Genomic DNA, 24,872 nt, shown 5'->3' with positions numbered 1-24,872 from the left:
TTAAACCCTTTGGAGCCTAGGCCTGTTTATTCTTTGAAAACCTATGAAGATGAACAAGCCACTTTCCATATAAATCCTCACCTTATTTGAGATTAACTTTCAGATTTGAATTGAGGAACATATGATAATTAATTTATTACATAAGTTGTGATGTATGGGAGTACAGGGAAGAAAGGAAAAAGCTAAAGAAGTAAGGTTAGTTAGAATGAAAAAGAAACAAAGAAAAGGAAAAAGAAAAGAGGTGAAAAGAAAGAAGAAAACTTGTTCTGAGAAAAGAGAACGACAAACAAGAGAAAAGTTCAAAAGAAAAAGAAGAAGAATGAACCAAAAAGAAGGAGAAAGTTGTTTACAAATTGTTAAACGATTGCACATATTCCTCTTTGAATCTGGATTTTAATCTTGGAACTCATTCTCTAAATTTTTCCTTCCTTTAGTCAGGCCAAGTTACAACCTGAGTAAAGACTTTTTGATCTGTTAGAGATGTCACAATAATTGTGGAGAGCGAGAATATAAGCAAGCCTGTGGTAGTGTTGATCCAATGGGATACGAGTGAAACATCAACCCTCTAAACAGTTGAGTGTGAGTGAATTGAATTCCTAATGAGGGAGTGTTTTAGAAAATTTTCGTTATTCTTGATCTTAAGAAATTTCGTTGCAGCTTTTAACTGATGAATTATGAATCTTGTTGATTGATGTATCATTCCTTAGAGTTTGAGTGCTCTGTAATCATGTCTCTGATTGAGTCATTCCTGTCAAAATTCCATGCAATTGAGGATTATTACTCCCTATTCCCTTAGTTTTATTCTGATTAATTGTTGAGGACAACAATATTCAAATCTGGGAATGTTTGATAAACCCTTGGTTTACCATATTTTTAGGCTAAATTATACAATAATTATATGGTAGATTGCATGGAATTCAAGGTGTTATATGATAAAATCATAAAGATTTGAAAATTGAGCTAATGTTTTGATATCTTGCTCATTTTGAAGGTAAATCCACAAGATTTGGTGCTAAGAAGTGATAAAGGAATCATAACACAGATTTGAAACTCAATCTGTCAGCCCAATCTGCAGGATCTTAAATAAAAACAGAAACAAATCAAGATTTGATTAGGAATTGATAGAGATCCGTGGAGAGATTTGATGAAGAATTAAAAGATATGGCTTCAAAGATTATAAATAGAGAGCTTGGGGTCAATGGAATTAACTCATTCACAGACACACCACGAAAAATACGCACAGACCCAAAGGAGGAATCCTGTTGTGGAGCGTTGGAGCACTGGGGAGCCAAATCAACATCACACCAATGGAGGCTTGGGGAACTATTTTCTTTCTTATTGCTTTTGAATTCAGTATGCTAGGCTAAGTTTTTCTGTAGTTAGAGATAGATGGAACTCAATTGAATCCTTATGTTTATGAATTAAATTGTTTCTGAATTCTTCTCTTTTTATATTTGAATAGATTTATCTGTCTTTAATGCTTTCTATGAGTTTGCTCCTTATAGATTGATTTAAGGGAATTGTATGACAATAAGGATGTTGGTTCATGAACCCTGATTTGATAAATTTATCACAATCCTTGTGATCTAGGGATAGACATAGAGCAATTGTGCAATCTTTAAATTATTGATCTTAATGCATGTTTTCTTGGGAAATAATCGGGGAATTAGAGTTCTTTCAAGATCACATAGATTTAGGGTAACAAGGAATTGAGCCCTAATTAACTTAAAAAGAATTGATTGACATTATATTAAGAGCAGATTCTTGACAGTTTAATTCATAGCATATAGAGGAGATTGGGGGAAGTTGAAACCCTAACTACGCTTGTTTTTAATCATTAAATCAATCATCTTTCCAATTGCTTTTTAATTCTGAATTTTAATTTTCATTTTATTAATTATTTTCTTTTTAATTTCAATTTTCTTCATCTAAATATTGATTGTCCAACTAAACCGCGATTAACGAACTAGTGGTTGAAACTCAATCCTCGTGGGAACGATCTCGTACTCCGATACACTTTTATTACTTAGCGAATGGTGCACTTACCAAGTCGCAACAGAGACCACACAATTAGGGGTGAAAGTGGGTTGGGCTGGGTCAAGCTTTGCCCCGAAAAACCTAAGCCTACGTCAAAAAAATTTCAATTTGATCTGGCCCAAGCCTAGTATGAGTCTAACTGTTAGCCTGGTTTGGCCCGTTTATAAAAAAAAAATGGCCTGGCTTGACCCGTTAGCCTGTTAATTTTTAACTTCCAAGCAGAACCATGAATCAACTTTACAAAGTACTCAAATTATGTTGCTACACCAAAAATCATAATTTTAACGCCCAAACACAATCATGAATCATAACAGAACTCATACAATATGCATTTAAGTCATTTTCAAAAGAAAAATGCTCAAACTAAATAACATATATTTCATCAGATCCAACAAACAAATCCATACTATGTAAAAAAAAATAACTACATGAATTCAACAAACACGTCATGATGCTTGTAGTAAGAATAACCTCTCCCAAAAAAAATTTAATATATTCATATACACAATCTAACATGTTGAGATGTTGGTTCCTCCTATATAAGAAATAAAATAAGATTTCTATTAAAATATAATCGAATATAATTAAGTTATAAATAATTACAATTGATTAAATTTATATCTTTTTTTTTCTTCAAGGCATACTTACTATATTTTAATTTATTTAAAATAAATAGTACAATATAGGCCGGCCTGTAGGCTTATAAGTCCGGCCTTTTGAAAGTGGGCCTACGGCCTTTTTATTAAACAGGTTTTTTTAAGGCCCGAACCCGACCTATTATACAAAATATACTAAGTCGGGTCTAACCTGATGTAGGCCGAGCCGTAAGCCCCTGTAAACCGGCCCGGCCCAGTTTCACCCCTACACACAATGCTATCATAAGAGTTGACGAAGCAAAACTTGCAGAGATGAGAAGACAAGAAAAATGCATCCGAAAGCTGATGGTCAGTTTTAAAATGCCATAGTAGTTAGTAGTTTGGGCATCAAATTGATTTGATTGAGAACAGTTTATGTGTTGGTTTGCGAATGGAAACTTGTTACCAAGGCACACAAACTCAATCTGAGATTTGTTTTGTGCACAGTTAACATTTTCATTAAAAGAAAAGCTTTTATGAAATTACTTAAGTAAAAATATATTTTTTTAGATTAATCAAAAATAATTTTAATAATCAATGCATATGACACATAACCAATCACATTTTAACAAACGAATAAAAAGTATGCTAAGAAATTACACAGCGGTGATATTAAAAAAAAAAAAAAAAAAAAAAAAAACTACATACTGTAAGAAGCCTAGAGAGAAGCATAGGAAAATAAGATGTCTTTATGAAGTAAAAGGGAATCAATAACAAATTCTAACTGGATTCCAACTCAGTACCTGTTAACAACTAAGGCTCCTAATCTGTTGACAGTAAACTAAACAATACAAGTCATGATTTATCAGTTATTATTATTATTTTGATTTCGCATGTTAATTGAACTCAACACAAATAAAAATTGCAATCCTTAATTTGCAGAGTGTGTTGGCCAAGATGAAGAGAAACCTACGAGAAGAGCGAAAGCATGATGAGACCAAACAAATTGCTCTTAAAAAAGTTGAAGAGATAAGCCAAGATTTGGCCAATGCCCGTATTGATCTTGCTTCTGCTATAACTAGAGCTGAGGTCGCAGAGATAGATGACACATTTTAGCAATCCAATAATCTCAAAAATAATAGGTGTTCTTCGTATGACAAAAAGTAGTTCTAATTGTATGACTACCTCACTCATTTTCAAATAACTTGTCATTCCTGGACCCTGGTTTTCCCCTCAGGCAAAACTATCCGATCTAGGGAAGAAAATAAAATTAACCGATGACAAGGTACATTTCCTTTATCATTTGCTTTATGAGTACTACTATTTCTTCCCCAGTGTTGTGATTTTGTCCAAGGCCAAAGTGGAATATAACCACGATTCCTTCATTGAAAGACATTTAAAGTTGAACTATTCAAGTTGTTGAGGAGAAAATAGTGCTACATAAATTTGTTGTAGACAACATTTTCTTGAGTAAGCATTAGAGCTTGCATACCCAAATGGCAAATTAGATTTGCATCCAAAATTTACTTACCGATAATGTTAAGGGAGAGAACAGCTTATACTTTACATGCTAAAAAACAGGTTGGTACTTGAAGAATCTAACATAACATCTGTTTCTAACGCAGCTAGTTTGTGCAATTTGCCTGAACAATGAAAAGGACATGGCCTTTGGATGTGGGCACATGGTAAGCTCTGCCAAATAGATGACCGATTTAACCGTTCCCCTTGTTTTATGTTTTATGAATAATAAAAAAGAAATTTTGATACAGACTTGCAGAGACTGTGGATCGGCAATATCCACATGTCCCATATGCCGGAAGCAGATAACCAGCAGAGTCAGGCTTTTTCCTGGGTGACTACATTGCAAACTGAAGTGAATATTCTATAGCTGTCATAACCTATTTGTGTACAATGAAAGTAACATATACCTCGCTATTCCCATATGTGCTTCCCCTCGCCATACCAAAATATCATCTATATACAAGTTCATATTTTGTCGGTCAAAATGGCAAAGGAGCAGGCTACAACAACATTACAGATAGAGAGGAAAATATAACTAATCCACTTTATAGCATTTGTAAAATATATTGTATATAGAAGGTGCAATGTGAATACACAGCATTATATAAATTCGATGCAAGTGTAACAGTTATACTCTCATAGTTCCAAGGGCTTGTTCCTCACATATAAACTGTTTAGGACAAAAGCATTCTAAAGGTTGGATTGGAAAGGATTTGTATTGAAAAGAGAATACTAGACCTTCTGTATGAAGAATTTGGTTAAATCACTAAAATGAAGTATAGCTAGCACTCAATTCCCACCAAAAAATCCAAGCTTGCCCATAAATAAGAGTTCATTGCATAAATAAATGCATCCAGGAATAAACACGAGAATAAACACGGACAAAACAGCATCAAGTTCATAATGAACTCAAAGAAACGTACATTCCCAAATTCATTTCTTCTGCTCCTTGTCAGCCGTGGTGTTGGTTTGTTCCGGAATTGGTTGAATTCTCACATAAGGTTTTCTGGTTAAAGTCTCTCCTCTTAGAGCAGCAACATAACGGTCATTGGTATTCTCCTTCCTCTGTAGCTCTCCAAGGTATTCTGCCAGTCTTTCTTTATTTACTTGTCCCATCATCTGATACAATACATAATTAAAGCAACCAGATTGTTAATATAGAAGAATTATTGCCCAAGGCAGTCATGGAGCGAGGGCACTTGCCTCCCTTCAAATTTATATATTACTTTAGTTGTAAGTTGTCATTTATGTTGTTTTCGGTTATATAGATAGTGATCGCCCTCCTTCAACTATATGGAAGTATTTAATTGTGAATATCATCTTAGTTCTTTTGCTCATATAGATAATTAAATATTACACTTGCAATTTTGCCCCGTTCACAAAATTTTCCTATTGGCCAGAGGAAATGAATCATCGTAGAAAATAGTGCAAACTTGATACTGACGACTATTTTGTTCAACTTAATAGGTTATAATATTTAATCCCTAAGATAAACTGCATTTCTATTCCAATCCAATACCAATAATGTTGATTACCAATGTAGATTTAAAATGATCACACTTAAATATCAATATGAAATATGAGGAATTGAAGACAGAATCAAGAACACTGAAAGAAGAGGAGTCACACTTACAGAAAAATATAAGATATTGTTTTGCACAAAAAATATAGGGTTTATCATCTATCATTTAACATGACCACAAAAATTTTCCTACACACAACATTTTGTGGGGCCCGCAGCAAAAAAAAAAAAAAACTTTGGCACGCAAAACGAATCTCTATAACATAACACGATCACTTTTCCTACAACATAACTCTTATAAAACCCAAAAATATAAGATGTCAAATTTTAAGATAATACAAAACACTTAGAAAAACCCCAATTTATTTTGTGGGTAAGAGTTACCAGTGATTCGGGTCGAGCGTTTCTGCGGAGATGGGATTCGAGGTTCTCGCTGCGGGTGTTGGTGACCTGCATCACGCAATAGCCTATGATTCCCGGAACGACGCCGCATATGGTAGCGAACGCAAGGAAGAACGGTTTCGACTCGCGAGTCCTTCGCACGATCCATTTCCACGCCATCGGCATCTCTTTTCCTTCTTCCCTCTTCACTCTTCCACCGCCCTTTTTATCTATGTTCGGTTTCACAAAACCCCCTCACTTAACACCCTACTGAATATAAAGTTTTATTCTCGTTTTTACGAAGTAGTTATAACTTATAAGGGATTATGAATTCTGTTTCGGTGGTAGAAAAAAAAAATTTACCACGAGACGAAAAATGATGAAAGAGAAAGTATAGACGAATGACAGAAAATAATGATGGGCCTAATTTTTCTTTCTGAGAAAGGATATTGTAATAATTAATTTGGGTTATTATTAATATTATTATCAATCAATTTTATTATAAGATTGATTATGTTGATCCAATGGTTATTTTATTTTTATATGATTATTATTCTTCATATTTTATATTTTATATTTATTTTTACCTTTGTATGGTTATAATTTTTCATATTTAATGCTTTCACATTAAATATGAGGTGGGGAATCAGAACCATACAAAGATATAAATAAATATAACCGTTGGATTCACATAATCGATGTAATGATAAAATTGATTCATAGTAATATTGATAATAACCCTAATTGATTGTTTCAATATCTTTTCTATTCTTTTTATTTCTTAGTGGTAAAAAAAAGTTTCAGTCGCTGAAGCAGAAATAATTATCCCTGGTTATAATTAGAGAATTATATTTGTCAACCAATTTTGTTGTCATGTTAAAAAAAGATAAGGTATGTAATATTAAAAAAAGTGATAGTACACTTTATTTAATGAATTGGTATTATCTTTTTCTTAATATGACAATAAATTTGGTTCCTATAACATGACCAATATAATTCCCTTATAATTAGGACTTCTTGAATTCTTGTTTTTAATAATTTTTATAATTATTTTTTTATGCGATAAGTTATTTTATCTATATTTTTACCATATTACTTTTTTTTTTATAATATACCATATTACTTTTTTATCATTCTTTAACATCGTTATATCAGAATCTCAGTTAACCTTTATCATTTCTCTCAACTCTTGAGATTTTGATCTAACGGTACAAAAAAATGGTGGATAAAATAAGCATAAAAAAAAAGTAGAATAATCTATTCTTTTTTTATTGTTAAATTAAAATTAAATTAATGCTTATTGTTCCGGGTTTATACGTCCGGGTATTTATAGCAAAAGAATGCGGTTAGAGGAACCCGGAAGGGGTTTTACCCGGATGGTTATCCAGTCAATCCAAGTAGTGGAACCCAAGGTGGGTCCTACCACGATTACATGACGGTATTAATAACTATCCACGTTTAGAATAACTACCTATGTAAGGGCTATATATACCAAGAATAATAGCCTAAGAAAGACAGATTTGAACCATACCATATCCATACTGATGTTCATCCTGAACATTTGGCGCCGTTTGTGGGAATAGGTAAAAAGACTCCTACGCATTTTCTTGAGTCATGGCAAGCCATTACCATGATGAGCGAGCGGAGGACGACGGAGGATACCAAGGAGAGGAAGATTCTTTTCGATCCATTGGAAGGAGTCGGTCTCTCAACACCATTGGAGAAGCTTTGATTCAGTTGGTGGAGGATATCAGAAATAGGCAGCATCAGGAAGGAGGGCAAAGGAGACGGGTGCAGAAGAAAGGCACCTTGTAGGAAATGTGCAGCAGTCCCCCAACAGAGGGGGGGATTCCTTGTCTCTTCTTCCTAGTTATATTCCTTTATCCCCCCCAACTGCGGGGGGAAATAGAGGAAATGAAGTAAGGAGAGAGCAACTTTGTCAAGAGTCAAGGAGTCCTCCAGAAAGGATGGGCTATCAAGGCAGAGGACGAGGAACAAATCCGAGGATAGAAGAACGGGCACATGATGATTATGCCCGAAGAACGGGGAAAGCTAGACAGTATCAGATTAGGGAAGGTGAACAGGTGGAAGAGGAAATATGGGAGGAAGAACAATATATGGGAGCTCGCCATGATTATACTCGTCAAGACGAACGAGAGGCAAATCGAGGCCAATACGAAGAGACTTATCAAAGGTGGAGGCCGAAGGTGGAAGAAGTTATGTTAATCATAGGGGCGAGTTCCAACGAGACGATACCAAGTATTATTACTTGGGCGGAGATCACGATCAGGGTGAAGGTAGGCGACAGGCGGGTAACAATCATATGAATTGGGGTTATCAACATTACGGACCAGGGCAGGCGGAAGATTTTGGTCCTCATTACTGTAACGGACAAATGACAAATAGGGAGCAAGCTATACTCGGATGGAATGGACAATCCAGAGGAGATCGACAGCGGATTCCTATACCCCCGATAAATCTAGGGCCATCAGGAACTCCTTTGTCTTGGAGGCTCAGAGCAGAACCAATCCCGGCTTGGTTTAAGCAACCAAATGACATAAAGGCGTATGATGGGAGCTTAGATCCAAAGGAGTTTGTGACAGTTTTTCGAGCAGCAATGTCCTTATGCGGAGAATCAGATTCTTTGTTATGTCGAACATTTCCTGTGTTTTTAAGAAAACAGGCTTTGGAGTGGTTTACGGCTTTGCCGGATAATTCCATCGAAAGTTAGGCAGACTTATTGTAACACCCCGTATATATCCGGTAATGTTATCATACTATTGTATTAAGCTGCGCTTAATTAAAAATGCGGAATATCTTTTTCTTTTCAATTATGATGCCATTATCATTACCAGCTTGCTTATTAATCAATTAATAAAACATCGCCTGTATGTACATTGCAATAAACAGCTAACTGAAATACCTCATTAATTAAATAGCATAAGTATGTCTCTAGTCACGGAACTACCACACGTAGACCAGACCAACTAGCGGTTTATACAACTCAACTCAAAAGTACTAACAACATAGTGGCATGGACAACTCTCATGCTCACCCAAATAAGGCAACAAAGCTCAACATGAGTCTCAACTCAATAATCATAAATGACAGAAAACATAAACAACATCCAATCCAGTCATGCCAGTATAATATGAACCGCACTAAACATCAACTAAGCTCTGGCCTCCTACCGCCAGAGGCATCAGCCCCCATACTACCTGAACCTGAAATAAGCATTCCCCAAACGTGGGGTGAGATCTCTAAACAAGAAATCTCAGTAAGACAAGGGGTCCTCAAGGATCTTCCACCCCAAGCTCACTTACATGTGCAATATAAGTTCAAAAGCAGTTCATCAATATCATTTCTAAAACAGTGCAATGCAGCAGATAATCATGTCATGTGTGTCAATACTATTCTACTGGCCAGAGAAATGCAAGATTTATATACGTCTAATACCCACAAATAGTGCAAGACGCTACTTGCATCCACCCCAGATCACCATCTTGTTTGACGCCACATAGTCAGGCTTACCGTCAAGATGGAACAACACATGCATATTAAAAGCCATTACACATAAAGCTCAACAGCATTTCAAATATCCAAAACATGTAACATAGCATGCATATAACCATACCCCCATGGGACATGGTGGAACCACAACATGGCTAAACTGAAGACACGAAAGCTTACCTCTTAAGCAATCAATCCAAGTCAAGTCCACACAAGCTCAGTGTCCAAACATAGTAGATCACAATCTGATTTAGGATTAGCAAGCATATTAACATTCATAGCTCAATAGCATAAACATAAAGACTACGTTTTCCTTTTACGTTTTACGTCTTAAGGCTTCCCACAAAGCCATAAGCCCTTAATCACTTGATTCTGACTTAGTTAAGTATTTACAGAAGTTCAACTTCATCAATCTAGGGTCCACAAACCCCCAATGGCCTACTGTATGAACAGTGCAGTTACTGTTCTTCGAAATCCCAGAATATCTGGATATTCGTCGAGGGCATATCCGGATATCAATATCCGAATATCTCTCTTCCAATATCCGGATATCCATATCCGGATATTCAGATCCCCATATCCGGATATCAATATCCGGATACCTATATCCGGATATTCACAACAAAATATCCGGATATTTCACGACATAACCCAGATTCTGCATTTCGTGAAAATCCAAACCAAAGGTCCAACTTTTACCGATTACAGAAGCCTAAACATGCATTTCTAGGTGTGTTTAACCTTAACCACCCTTAAGTTGTCAACTTAGCTCATTACATGGATCAATGTTCCATTTTTAAGCATTAAACTCAAGCACAAGAGTGGTGAAGCTTACCAACAACTCAAAACAGTGGGAAGAATGCTCTTGGAGCTCACTAAACTGACTCCACATTTCTGACTTGGTCCCAAAACGAAAATGACACACCAAGGTTGGTTCTTTCTCCACAAAGTTCACACCTTGAAGCTCAAAAAGCCAACTTCAAGGTTCCTACAACCCAAACTCACAAGGTCATCCCACTCTTCTCAAACTCAGAAGCTCAAACTCAACAATGGAGCACCCAACAACCTTACAAGACCAACTCTCACTCAACAATGGTGTTTAAGTGAAGGTTTCAAGAAGAAAAAGTGAAGACTTGGAAGGTTTTCAAGCAAGGAGACCAAGGTTGAAGAAGGCAGCAGTTGACCCTTCAGCCACTCACGTAGGAGGCAAAAAAATAACCTAGGATCATGTGCCAAAGTTGTATTTATAGTCGGTTTAAATTCAATCGCATTGTATTTACCTTAATTGCTACACTTAGCATTTTAATCCCAAACTCAGGATTCTTAAACTACTCAATTTTACAAGAATTATCATATTTTTCTTATATTTTTCGGAGTACCTTTCCAGTACGCGCTTTTCATAGCCAGTACCAGTTTCGGGCACCAGTTCTCATTATTTTAACTTGAAACTCGTTTTACAAGTCCTACATGTTATTCTAGTAGTTATCATGCACTTATTATAATTTTCCGGTATACTTTTTCGGTACGCATTTATACCGACTAGCAGAACCGGTATCTGCATTTTTCGTCAGAAAATCGACTTTCAGCATTATTACTCACTTACTATAATTATTAGAGCCTCATAATAATTATTAGGGTCAATTATGGAATTATCTCATCAAACTCATAATTAACTGATTAATTTCCTTAATTAACGGTGCGAGTTCTTACATTCACCCCAACTTTTTAGGATTTTGTCCTCAAAATCAGAATATACCTGTCTCGGAAATCGGGATACTGCCGGAGAAGCTCGTCATCTCGCTCCCAGGTACATTCCTCAGGAGTCCTTCCTAACCATTGCACTTTGACCATCAGAATGATCTTGCTCCTCAGCTGCTTCCCGCCACGATCTAGAATCTTGAGTGGTCCGACAGGAGTTTTCAAGTTCTTCTGAACCTCCACATCATTAAGTTGCACTACGTGCGAAGGATCCGCTACATACTTCCGTAGCTGAGACACGTGAAACACGTCATGGATGTTGGCCAAGTTCAGAGACAAGGCAAGCCGATAGGCAAGAGGTCCTACTCTACCAAGAATCTGATAGGGCTCAATAAACCGCGGGCTCAGCTTCCTCACTCCGAGTGCCCGTCCAACACCGGTGACAGGTGAAAGTCTCACAAACACGTGTTCACCCTCACTGAACTCCAGTGGACGATGCTTGACATCGTAGTAACTCTTCTGGCGATTCTGCGCCTGCTTCAGCTTTTCTCTGATCATCTGAATCTGCTGGGTAGTATCTTAAACAAAGTCCAAGCCAAACAACACTTTATGTTCAACCTCAGGCCAGCAGGTAGGTGTACGACACCTTCTACCGTACAATGCCTCGTAAGGTGCCATGCCCAGGCTAGCATGGAAACTGTTGTTATACGAAAACTCCACCAATGGAAGGTACCTATCCCATGCCGAGCCCTGCTCCAATGTGCCAACCCGCAACATGTTCTCCAAGGTCTGGATAGTCCACTCAGTCTGTCCATCAGTCTGAGGGTGATAGGTTGTACTCAATCTCAACTGAGTACCAAAAGCTCCCTGCAGCACCTCCCAGAACCGAGATGTGAACTTCGGGTCCCTATCACTGATGATACTCTCGGGCACCCCGTGAAGCCTCACGATCTCGCGAACATACAGTTTGGCCAACTGCTCAGTAGTGAAGCTCACCTTCACTGGAAGAAAATGGGAAGACTTCGTCAGTCTGTCCAAAATGATCCATATCGAGTCGCAGCCAACCTGAGTCTTCGGCAAACCCACAATGAAGTCCATGAAAATGCTCTCACATTTCCATTCTGAAATCTCAAGAGGTTGAAGTTTACCAGACGGTTTCTGATGTTCAATCTTCACCTTCTGGCAGATCAAACACTTGGACACATAAACAGCTATGTCCTTCTTCATACCCGGCCACTAGAAGTTTCTCTTCAAGTCTTGGTACATCTTAGTCGCACCAGGGTGGACCGTAAACTGGCCTTTATGGGCCTCTTCCATAATCTCTTCGGTCAAAGGACCTCGAGGAATCACCACACGCTTCTGAAACAATAGAAGTCCATCCTCATTCCAAGACACACCGTCTTGGTTCTTTACATAGTCGAGACACTCTCTCTTCACTTGCGCCTCTTTAATCTTTTCCATGAGCTCATTCTCCACTCTCACAGTCTCCATCTCGAGAAGTGTACCCCCAAACAAGGAAGTCACGGTCAAATCTCGAAACTGCTTAATGATATCGTAATCACCTATGGTCAAACTGGATAGACTCACGGATTTCCGACTCAAAGCATCCGCTACCACATTGGCCTTGCCAGGATGGTACTTCAACTCAAAGTCGTAGTCCTTCAGATACTCCATCCATCTCCGCTGTCTCATGTTCAGTTCTTTCTGATCAAACAGATACTTCAAGCTCTTATGGTCACTGAACACAGCAAACTTCATCCCAAATAGGTAATGCCTCCACATCTTGAAAGCAAATACAATAGCCGCCAACTCCAAATCATGAGTCGAGTAGTTCTCCTCATGAGGCTTCAACTGCCTCGAAGCATAGGCAATCACATTGCCCAACTGCATCAACACACAACCGAGTCCCTTCCCGGAGGCGTCGGTGTAAGGCTCAATTTGCTCATCAGGATCAGGAAGGATCAACACAGGTGCGGTAGTCAATCTCTCCTTCAACTCTTGAAAACAATCCTCACACTCGTGAGTCCACACAAACGGAGCCTCCTTCCGGGTAAGGCGAGTCAATGGCAGAACCATGGTGGAGAATCCTTTAATGAACCTCCAACAGTAACCTTCCAAACCCAGAAAGCTCCTCACGTCTGTTACCGTCTTGGGCCTCTCCCAATCTAGCACGGCCTCAATCTTGTTCGGATCCACTGCAACTCCTTCAACAGAAATAACATGCCCAAGAAACTTCACAGACTTGAGCCAAAACTCACATTTAGAAGCATAAAGCTTTTTCTCCTTCAGCACTTGCAAAACAATCCTCAGATGCTCTACATGCTCCTCCTCAGTCTTGGAGTAAATCAGAATGTCATCAATGAAGACAATCACAAACTGATCCAGATACGGCTGGAAAATCTTATTCATGTAATCCATGAACACGGCAGGTGCATTGGTGAGACCAAACGGAATCCCCAAGTACTCAAATTGACCGTATCTCGAACGAAACGCGGTCTTAGGGACATCCTCCGGCTTCACCCGAATCTGATGGTATCCGGACCGGAGATCAATCTTGGAATACACGCAAGCACCCCTGAGCTGATCCAACAGATCATCAATCCGAGGAAGGGGATACTTGTTCTTGATCGTCACCTTGTTCAGCTGCCTGTAGTCGGTGCACAATCGCATTGTCCCGTCTTTCTTCTTCACAAAGATGACCGGTGCTCCCCAAGGAGACACACTCGGTCGAATGGAATCTTTCACCGAAAGATCCTCAATATGCTTCTTCAGCTCAGCCAACTCCGGTGGCGACATCCGATATGGAGCTAAAGAAATAGGCCCCACACCAGGAAACAAATCAATGGAGAACTCTATCTCCCACTGTGGCGGAAACTCAGGAATCTCCTCAGGAAACACCTCGAGGAACTCCCCCACCACAGGAATGCCAGTGATATCCTCCTATTTCCCATTCACCAAACCTCCCAACATGACATAACCAAATGCCCCTGCTCTCAAGGCCTTCCTAGCATACAGCAATGAAATATATGGTGAGGAACTAGCTATGGAATCACACGGAGACATCACCACGCGTTTTGCACAGCAATCAATCAGTGCACAGTTTCTAGATAACCAATCCATGCCTAGAATAATCTCCAAGTTGGCCATCGGCAATCCTATCAGATCCATCGAGAACTCACGGCTGTGCCACTGAAATGCTACATCGCGATGTACAGTGGTAGAATCACATATTTCTCCGATGGCGGTAGTCACCCGCAACGGTGGAGAAAGCACAGACATGGGCAACTCAAGCCCCAAAGCAATCGGGGTAGCAACAAACGAATGCGTAGCCCCGAAATCAAACAATGCATCAACAGCAATACCACCAATAGACACAGTACCTCTAACAAGGTTCGGAGCGTGGTCTGACTGCTGTCTATCCAAGGTGTACAGACGCCCAACAGAAGGTGGCACCGCAAGTGCCGAAGTAAAAGCCATTGGAACCATCTGCAAAGGAACTGCCTGAACAGCTGCAGCTCTCGCTGTCGACGACGGACAGTCTCTAGAGAAGTGGCCCTTCTTACCACATTGGAAAAGATCAATTGACCCGAAGCACAACGACCAGCATGCTCCTTTCCGCACCCCGCACATCTCGGAGTGGAAGGAGGCCTAGCAAAACTCCCCTGCTGTGAAGCAGCCCTCTTGAATTGACCAGGCGCCTGCCTAGTCGCCAACTGTTTACCTTTGCCCTTCCCAGCAAACTTCCTATCCTTCCAAGAAGTAGGAGCAGGAGTGGAACTAACACTCCCCTTGGTCTCGTCGACCTTGGCCCTCTTGGCCTTGCTCACAATGCAGACATCCTCAATGTCCGTACACTGCTGAACCAGTGTACCAAAATCCCTCGAAGCAACTCCAGCAACATGCTCAGCAATCACCTCACTAAGTCCTCTGCGGAACTTAGCAGCCAGAAACATCGGAGTAGAAGGAACCATCCAGAAGTGCACAAACTTCACTAGCTCATTAAACTTGGCCAGGTACTCATCAACAGACATCGAGCCCTGAACCAATCTATCAAATTCCCCCTGCTTCCTCTCCTGCGCATCGTTGGGAAAGTACTTGCCCAAAAAGCATTCCTCGAAGAATGGCCACGTCATGACATGACCATGCATCTCATAAGCACGAGAGGTGTTCGTCCACCACTCATGGGCATCGCCCTCCAGCATGTAAGTCGAGAACATCAGTTTCTACGGGTCTGTACACTGCATGACCCAGAATATCTTGTCCAGCGCCTGTAACCATCTCGCTGCAACAATAGGATCCAAAGACCCATCAAACACAGGTGGCTTATGCTTCTTGAAAGCATTCAGCCGGCGATCAATCACGTCACGATCCTCAGCATGCCCTACCAAGGTCTCCATCGTCTCAGCGACATGAGTAGCACTGCCAATGTGACTCAGGCTCTCATCCTGAACACTAGGTGGAGGCGGCGGCGGCGGAAACTGACCTACAGCAGGACCAGCCCTCATCTCCTCCAACATGACTCTCATCATCGTCATGTTCGCCATCCTGTTCGCCTCGAAGACATCCTCAGTGGTCCTCCGGTTTGCTTCACAAACCTCTTCTGCGGCTATCCGGTTCGCCTTGCGAACACCGTCCATCATTGCCGCGTTGGCCAATCTAGTGGCCTCCTGATCGGCTAACCTAGCCGCCTGTATCTCAGCCAATTCAGTCAGGATAGGATCGGGTTGATCCTCAGAAGTCTCTCGTGTTCTCCCGGACCTTACCATGACTCTGCATAAGTTACACAAATTATGAGTTGATCAGGCCCACGCAATGTGATCACGTATGCATTATCATAATAGAATTCGACGGAGTAAACACACAAGACAGACGCAACCAAACATCCTAGCTATTGCAATACATACAGGCTTTTCCCTCGAACCATTGCTCTGATACCATAAACGTAACACCCCGTATATATCCGGTAATGTTATCATACTATTGTATTAAGCTGCACTTAATTAAAAATGCGGAATATCTTTTTCTTTTCAATTATGATGCCATTATCATTACCAACTTGCTTATTAATCAATTAATAAAACATCTCCTGTATGTACATTGCAATAAACAGCTAACCGAAATACCTCATTAATTGAATAACATAAGTATGTCTCTAGTCACGGAACTACCACACGTAGACCGGACCAACTTGCGGTTTATACAACTCAACTCACAAGTACTAACAACATAGTGGCATGGACAACTCCCATGCTCACCCAAATAAGGCAACAAAGCCCAACATCAGTCTCAACTCAATAATCATAAATGACAGAAAACATAAACATCATCCAATCCAGTCATGCTAGCATAATATGAACCGCACTAAACATCAACTAAGCTCTGGCCTCCTGCCGCCAGAGGCATCAGTCCTCATACTACCTGAACCTGAAATAAGCATTCCCCAAACATGGGGTGAGATCTCTAAACAAGAAATCTCAGTAAGACAAGGGGTCCTCAAGGATCTTCCACCCCAAGCTCACTTACATGTGCAATATAAGTTCAAAAGCAGTTCATCAATATCATTTCTAAAACAGTGCAATGCAGCAGATAATCATGTCATGTGTGTCAATACTATTCTACTGGCCAAAGAAATGCAGGATATATATACGTCTAATAACCACAAATAGTGCAAGACGCTACTTGCATTCACCCCGGATCACCATATTGTATGATGCCACATACTCAGGCTTACCGTCAAGATGGAACAACACATGCATATTAAAAGCCATTACCCATAAAGCTCAACAACATTTCAAATATCCAAAGCATGTAATACAGCATGCATATAACCATACCCCCATGGGACATGGTGGAACCACAACATGGCTAAACCGAGGACACGAAAGCTTACCTCTTAAGCAATCAATCCAAGTCAAGTCCACACAAGCTCAATGTCCAAACACAGCAGATCACAATCTGATTTAGGACCAGCAAGCATATTAACATTCATAGCTCAATAGCATAAACATAAAGACTACGTTTTCCTTTTACGTTTTACGTCTTAAGGCTTCCCACAAAGCCATAAGCTGTTAATCACTTGATTCTGACTTAGTTAAGTATTTATAGAAGTTCAACTTCATCAATCTAGGGTCCACAAACCCCCAATAGCCTACTCTATGAACAATGCAACTACTGTTCTTTGAAATTCCAGAATATCCGGATATTCGTCGAGGCCATTTCCGGATATCTATATCCGGATATTCAGATCCCCATATCTGGATATCAATATCCGGATACCTATATCCGGATATCAATATCCGAATATTCACAACAAAATATCCGGATATTTGGCGACAGAATCCAGATTCTGCATTTCGCGAAAATCCAAACCAAAGGTCCAACTTTTACCGATTACAGAAGTCTAAACATGCATTTCTAGGTGTGTTTAACCTTAACCACCCTTAAGTTGTCAACTTAGCTCATTACATGCATCAATGTTCCATTTTTAAGCATTAAACTCAAGCACAAGAGTGGTGAAGCTTACCAACAACTCAAAACAGTGGGAAGAATGCTATTGGAGCTCACTAAACTGACTCCACAGTTCTGACTTGGTCCCAAAACGAAAATGACACACCAAGGTTGGTTCTTTCTCCACAAAGTTCACACCTTGAAGCTCAAAAAGCCAACTTCAAGGTTCCCACAACCCAAACTCACAAGGTCAGCCCACTCTTCTCAAACTCAGAAGCTCAAACTCAACAATGGAGCACCCAACAACCTTACAAGACCAACTCCCACTCAACAATGGTGTTTAAGTGAAGGTTTCAAGAAGAAAAGGTGAAGACTTGGAAGGTTTTCAAGCAAGCAGACCAAGGTTGAAGAAGGCAGCAGTTGACCCTTCAGCCACTCACGTAGGAGGCAAAAAAATAACTTAGGATCATGTGCCAAAGTTGTATTTATAGCCATTTTAAACTTAATCGCATTGTATTAACCTTAATTGCTACGCTTAGCATTTTAATCCCAAACTCAGGATTCTTAACCTACTCAATTTTACAAGAATTATCATATTTTTCTTATATTTTTCGGAGTACCTTTCTGGTATGCGCTTTTCATAGCCAGTACCAGTTTCGGGCACCAGTTCTCATTATTTAAACTTGAAACTCGTTTTACAAGTCCTACATGTTATTCTAGTAATTATCATGCACTTATTATAATTTTTCGGGATACTTTTTTGGTATGCATTTATACCGACTAGCAGAACCGGTATTTCACTTTTCGTCAGAAAAGCGACTTTCAGCATTATTACTCACTATAATTATTAGAGCCTCATAATAAATATTAGGATCAATTATGGAATTATCTCATCAAACTCATAATTAACTGATTAATTTCCTTAATTAACGGTGCAGGTTCTTACACTTATCACAGCGGTTCGTGCAACAATTTGCTCATTGTGGACCTCAGCCCAAAACAACGCATAATTTGTGCGGAGTAAGACAAAAGCCCGGAGAAAAGTTGCGAGATTATTACGAACATTTTCAAGCAGAAGTAAGACAAGTCAAAGGGTTAGAAAATCAGACGTATTTGCTGTTGTTCACTACTGGATTACAACCCGGAGGGATAGCGAACTCGTTAGCCAAAAAGTGTCCGGCTACAAAGGAAGATTTGTTGGAAAGAATTCGAAAATACATTGATTTGGAGGAATTTAAATCTTCTCAAAAGCAAATTGAACAAGGTTTTCGAGAAACAACTCAAAGTAGGAGGCCGGAGAGACCAGCAGAAAGGGGCCAGTTTGAAGAGAGGCGGCATCGGTTAGTCGGAGAAAGATTTAGGGAGGCATACAGGAGAGAGTTTACACTGTTGAATACGTCTAGAGCTCAGATATTGAAAAAAGTAATGTCTACGAACATGAGAAAGGTCCCAAGGCCGCCACCCATTCAGTCAAGATACGTGCAGACAAACAAGACAAAATGGTGTGAATTTCATCGGGGATACGGGCACCACACAGACGACTGTTATAACTTGCAAAACGTTATTGAACGGTTGATCAAAGAAGGGGAGTTACAAAAGTATGTGAGAAGAAAAGGAGATGGTGATAACGAAGATAAATACCGGCGACAAGACCGTAGTCGGAGCCCGCCTGGAGGAAGAAGCCAAGATGCTAGTAAAAGAAAAAAATAAAAGCAAGCATCCCCCAATGCAGTCCAGATGAGACACATATGTACTATAGCCGGGGGGCGAGCAGGAGGAGGAGAGTCGAGTAACGCTCGCAAAAAACATTTGAAAATGTGCATGCTATTTCAGATAAGCCGCGTTTCAAAAAGGAAAGAAAAAAGACGGGAAAACAAGTAGTTTTCAAAGACTTGGACGAAGAGATAATAAATCCAGAGCATGATGATACTCTAGTGATTTCAGGATTGCTAGCAAACTATCGAGTTAATAGAATGCTGGTAGATTCAAGTAGCTCAGTGGACATTATATTTTGGGACGCATTTAGAAGAATGGATTTGGATTATGAACAGTTGGAACCATGTGGAGCCGAGCTGCTAGCCTTCACAGGAGATAAAATTAAGCCATTGGGATATATCCCATTGAGGTTGACTTTAGGCAAGGCACCCACGCATAAAACGGTCACCTTGTCATTTGCAGTGGTAGATTTGAGCTCGGCGTACAATATTATTTTGGGGCAACCATTCATGAAGAAGTTTAAGATCTTTTTATCGATTGATCAGTTGGCTATGAAATTTGTGGCCAAAGATGGGTCAGTGGCTACGATAAAGGCGGACCAAGTGGTTACTCGAAGTTGCTATAATATGAGTTTACGAGTTCCGCAAGCAAGTAACGGAGAAAGAATGATGGAGCCGGCAAGAAAAGCCAAAGAAGAAAATATGCAAGGAGAAAAGGAGGGAAAGAAAGAAGAACGGGTAATGGTAGTAGGGATGGATCCTCGAGAGGAAGATAAAGGAAATAGGCCGGATGTAACATCCCGTATATATCCGGTAGTGTTATCATTACATCGTATTAAGCGGTGCTAAATTAAAAATGCGGAATATTCTTTTTCTTTTCAATTATGACGTCATTATCAATTACCATCTTGATTACTTAATCAATTTTATAAAATAACGCCTGTACGTAAATTGCAATAAGACATCAACTGAAATACCTCAATATATAAATAAAGTGTGTATCTAAATCACGGTATTACATCTCGTAATCCGGACAATATCCTGATACATTATTACAACTCCCAAAAGACTCAAGACGAAACAATACTATGTGTCATGGACAATCCCCATGCTCACCAAATAAACAGCGTAAACAACAAGTCTTAACATAAAACTCCATAAACATGAACTGAAGCTATAAGCATATAAGCAGCATGCAAATCCAGCATCCAACATGTCAGCATAAATAACAGCAAATCTAACTCAGCTCCGGCCTCCTGCCGCCTGAGGTCTCAACATTACCTGATCCTGAAATAAGCATTCCCCAAACGTGGGGTGAGATCTCTAAACAAGAAATCTCAGTAAGACAAGGGGTCCTCAAGGATCTTCCACCCCAAGCTCACTTACATGTGCAATATAAGTTCTGAAAGCATTTATATCATTATCAGTTCCAAAACTATGTAGTGCAACAGATATCTATAGCATGTGTGTAATCACTATTATACTGGCCAGAGAAATGCAGGAATATGTCTATCTCCTACATGTAGTACAAGGAACACCACTTGCACCTCACCCACAGCCTCACCGTATTGTATGTTCTACATACTCAGGTTTACCGTATAGGTGGAACACCTCCATGCATATCAACAAGGCACTAACATACAATAACTCAACAACATTTCCAAAATATCAAAAGCATGTAACACAGCATGCATATACCATACCCCCATGGGACATGGTGGAACCACAACATGGCTAAACCGAGGACACGAAAGCTTACCTTGCAAGCTCACTACCCAATGCCAAGAGTCCTCACAGCTAAAGTCCAACACATAGCAAATCGCAATCTGATTAGGACCAGTAAGTGTATCAACATACAATACAAAAACATTAACATAAAGACTACGTTCTCCTTAACGATTTACGTCTTAAGGCTTCCAACAAAGCCACAAGCCCTTAATCACATGATTCTGACTTAGTCCATTAATTACAGAAGTTCAACTTCATCAATCTAGGGTCCACAAACCCCCAATAGCCTACTGTCCTCCCAGCACAGCTACTGTTCTTCGAAATCCAAGAATATCCGGATATTCCTTAGGTACATATCCGGATATGCAATATCCGGATATCTCACTGACCATATCTGGATATACAATATCCGGATATCCAGATTCCCATATCCAGATATCCAATATCCGGATATCCAAATCCCATATCTGGATATCACATATCCGGATATTTCTCGGGCAGATATCCGGATATTTCACGACAGAATGCAGAAACTGCATTTCGTGAAGATATCCTTCCAAGGTTGGGTTTTACTGATTCTAGACACTTAAACATGCATTTCTAGGTGTGTTTGACCAACCCCAACGTTAAGTTATCATCTATAAGCCTTTATATGCATCAAGGTTCTATTTTTAAGCTCAAAGACTCAAGATCAAAGGTGATGAAGCTTACCCAAGCTCAAACTCAGAAATGAAGGCTCTTGGATCTCACAAGAAACTCCTAATGGTTCTGTCTTGAACCAAAAACAAAAATGGTGAACCAAGTAAGGGTCTTTCTCACCAAAGGTGGCTCCTTGAAGCCACTCAACCAAGAACAAAGGCTCCTTCCCTCAAGGCAAAAAAACTCAGCCCAAGAACTCAACAAAACAGAGGCTGGAAATACAGAAAAGCACCTTCACACCCTCACAAAGATAACTCTCAAGTGTATGCAAGAAGAAAAGAGGAGGATCAAAGCCAAAGGTGACAACTTTGTTCAAGAAAAGGAGAAGAAAACCCAAAGGAACAACCAAGCTGATCAGCCCTTCCTCCACTCACGCACAAGAGGCAGTTTTCTAGGGCATTGTGCCCTTAAAAGCCATATATATAGCCCCTTTAAAATAAAACACACAATACTAGCTTTAATTGTTACGCTTAGCATTTTAATCCCAAACTTTGGATTCTTAACCTACTCAATTTTACAAGAATTTTCATATTTATATTATATTTTTCTGAGCACCTTTCCGGTACGCGCTTTTCTTAGCCAGTATCAGTTTCTGGCACTAGTTCTCATTATTTGGACTTGAAACTCGTTTTACAAGTCCTACATATTATTCTAGTAATTATCATGCACTTACATTAATTTTCTGGGATACTTGCTCGATACGCATTTATATCGACTAGCAGAACCGGTATCTGCATTTTTCTTTCGAAAAGCGACTTTCAGCATTCTTAACCACTTACTACATTTATTAAGCCTCATAAATAATTATTAGGGTCAATTATGGAATCATTTCCTATTTTTGCCTAATTAATTAATTAAATACCTTATTTAACGGTGCAGGTTCTTACACCGGAACCCGCTAGAGATATGGAAAAAGTTCAATTAGGGATATCTCAACAGCAGTGTACGAAGATGGGTTCCGAGTTGGAACCCGAGGTGGCATAGAGCTTGAAGGAGTTGTTGAAAAAGAATGCTGATTTGTTTGCATGGAAACCCTCTGATATGCCTGGCATGGATCTGGCATTGTCTTGCCATCGCTTGGCAATGACCCCAGGAGTAAAGCTGGTAGCCCAGAAAAAGAGAATATTTTGTTTGGAAAGGAGGAAGGCCATTGAAGAAAAGACACGAGAGCTTTTGGAAGCAGGGTTTATCAGAGAAATAGAATATTCTACGTGGTTAGCCAACCCGGTGTTCATAAGGAAGCCGGATGGGAAGTGGAGAATGTGTACAGATTATACGAACTTGAATAAAATTTGTCCTAAAGACCCATTTCCATTACCAAGTATTGATCATTTGGTAGATAGTGCATCTGGGTATAAAGTGTTGTCATTTATGGATGCATATTCCGGGTATAATCAGATACCGTTATGGAAAGAAGATCAGGAAAAAACAGCGTTCATAACTGAGAATGCAGTGCATTGCTATAATGTCATGCCGTTTGGATTAAAAACACAGGGGCAACGTACATGAGAATGATGAACAAGGTGTTTAAGGCACAGATGGGTAGAATGTTGGAGGTGTACATGGATGATATGATCGTGAAGTCGAGAGATGGTAAGACGCACTTAGAAGACTTGCAGGAGGTGTTTGAATAGGTCAGGAAGCATAATATGCGCTTAAATCGAAATAAGTGCGCGTTCGGAGTTCCAGCTGGAAAGTTTTCGGGTTTCCTTTTAACAGAAAGGGGAATTGAGGCTAACCCTGTAAGAACCCGCACCGCTAATTAAGAAAATTAATTAATTAAATGTGAGAATTAGGAAATAATTCCATAATTGACCCTAATAATTATTATGATGCTTTAATAATTATGGTAAGTGATTAAGAATGCTGAAAGTCGCTTTTCAGACGAAAAGTGCAGATACCGATTCTGCTACTCGGTATAAATGCGTACCGATGAAATATCCCGGAAAATTATAATAAGTGCATGAATATTCCTAGAATATTAAATAGGACTTGTAAAACAAGTTTCAAGTTAAAATAATGAGAACTGGTGCCAGAACTGATACTGGCTATAGAAAAGCGGGTACTAGAAAGGTGCTGCGAAAAATAAAATAAAAATATGATAAATCTTAGAAAAATGAGTAGGTTCAGATTCCAAAATTTAGGATTAAAATGTTAAGTGTAGAAATTAGCGATAATACTATGTGTTTAATTCCTAAGTGGCTATAAATACACTTATTTGCACAAAACCCTAGACATTCCTATTGTCCTTCGTGAGGCTCCTTGGGTGGCTGACCAGAAACACTATTCCGTCGGTCTCCTTCTCCATTTCTTGAGCCAAGTGGTCATCTTTTGCATTGATCCTTCTCTCCTTCTACTTGTAAACACTTGTGGGCTTCATTGTGAGGGTGAGAGGTAGCCTTTTGTGAGTTTCCAGCCACTGTGGGTTGAAGTTTGGGGGCTAAGTTCATAGAGTGGTTGGTGGAAGCCATTATCTTGGTGTTTTGTGTCTCGAGTTGTGACCTTTGAAGAGAAAGGACTCTCCTTGAGGTGCCATTTTCATGCACTTGGAAACCAGAATCTAGAGGAGCTGTTGTGGGAGCTCCAAAAGCTTTACTTTTCGGTTTGAAGCATTGGGTGATTGTCTCCAACCTTGATATTGAGTTTCCTTGCTTAAAAGATGAATCCTTGGCATGTTAATGAGTTAAACAAGTATGTAATCTGTATATGAACTTAAAAGAGGACAAAAATGCATGCTTTAACGTTGGTTTGGGTTAAAAACCCAACCTTGTAAGTGGTATTTCGCGAAATGCAGATTCTGAGTTTCTGCCGCGAAATATCCGGATATTGATATCCGGATATTGATATCCGGATATGGGGTTCTGAATATCCAGATATTGATATCCGGATATTTCCAGTGAGATATCCGGATATTGATATCCGGATATTCCCTCGACAGATATCCGGATATTCTGGGTTTTCGAAGAACAGTGGCTGCACTGTTCATACAGAATGATATTTATGGGTTTGTGGACCCATGATGGGTTATGTTGAACCTCT

The 24,872-nt window shown here is 39.6% G+C and overlaps 2 protein-coding genes across 2 annotated transcripts; one reads left to right on the top strand and one right to left on the bottom strand.

The window, feature by feature from the left end:
• Window positions 1-4,679: 4,679 nt before the first annotated feature.
• LOC133296549 (uncharacterized) lies at window positions 4,680-6,316 on the bottom strand. Its single transcript, XM_061495554.1, has 2 exons — window positions 6,040-6,316; window positions 4,680-5,252 (listed from the first exon to the last, which is right to left on the bottom strand). Exons 1-2 carry the CDS (start codon window positions 6,220-6,222, stop codon window positions 5,067-5,069), a joined length of 369 nt encoding a protein of 122 aa, XP_061351538.1. The 5' UTR covers window positions 6,223-6,316; the 3' UTR covers window positions 4,680-5,066.
• A 12,812-nt stretch (window positions 6,317-19,128) lies between these two features.
• On the top strand, window positions 19,129-22,817 carry LOC133296547 (uncharacterized). Its single transcript, XM_061495552.1, has 3 exons — window positions 19,129-19,384; window positions 19,525-20,144; window positions 22,713-22,817. Exons 1-3 carry the CDS (start codon window positions 19,129-19,131, stop codon window positions 22,815-22,817), a joined length of 981 nt encoding a protein of 326 aa, XP_061351536.1.
• The last annotated feature ends 2,055 nt before the right edge of the window (window positions 22,818-24,872 follow it).

The sequence above is a fragment of the Gastrolobium bilobum genome, unplaced genomic scaffold (assembly GCF_033153095.1).
Source record: "Gastrolobium bilobum isolate Gb01-03AN ecotype WA unplaced genomic scaffold, APGP_CSIRO_Gbil_v1 utg17070, whole genome shotgun sequence".
Taxonomy (NCBI): domain Eukaryota; kingdom Viridiplantae; phylum Streptophyta; class Magnoliopsida; order Fabales; family Fabaceae; genus Gastrolobium; species Gastrolobium bilobum.
This window is presented reverse-complemented; position numbering and strand designations above follow the sequence as displayed.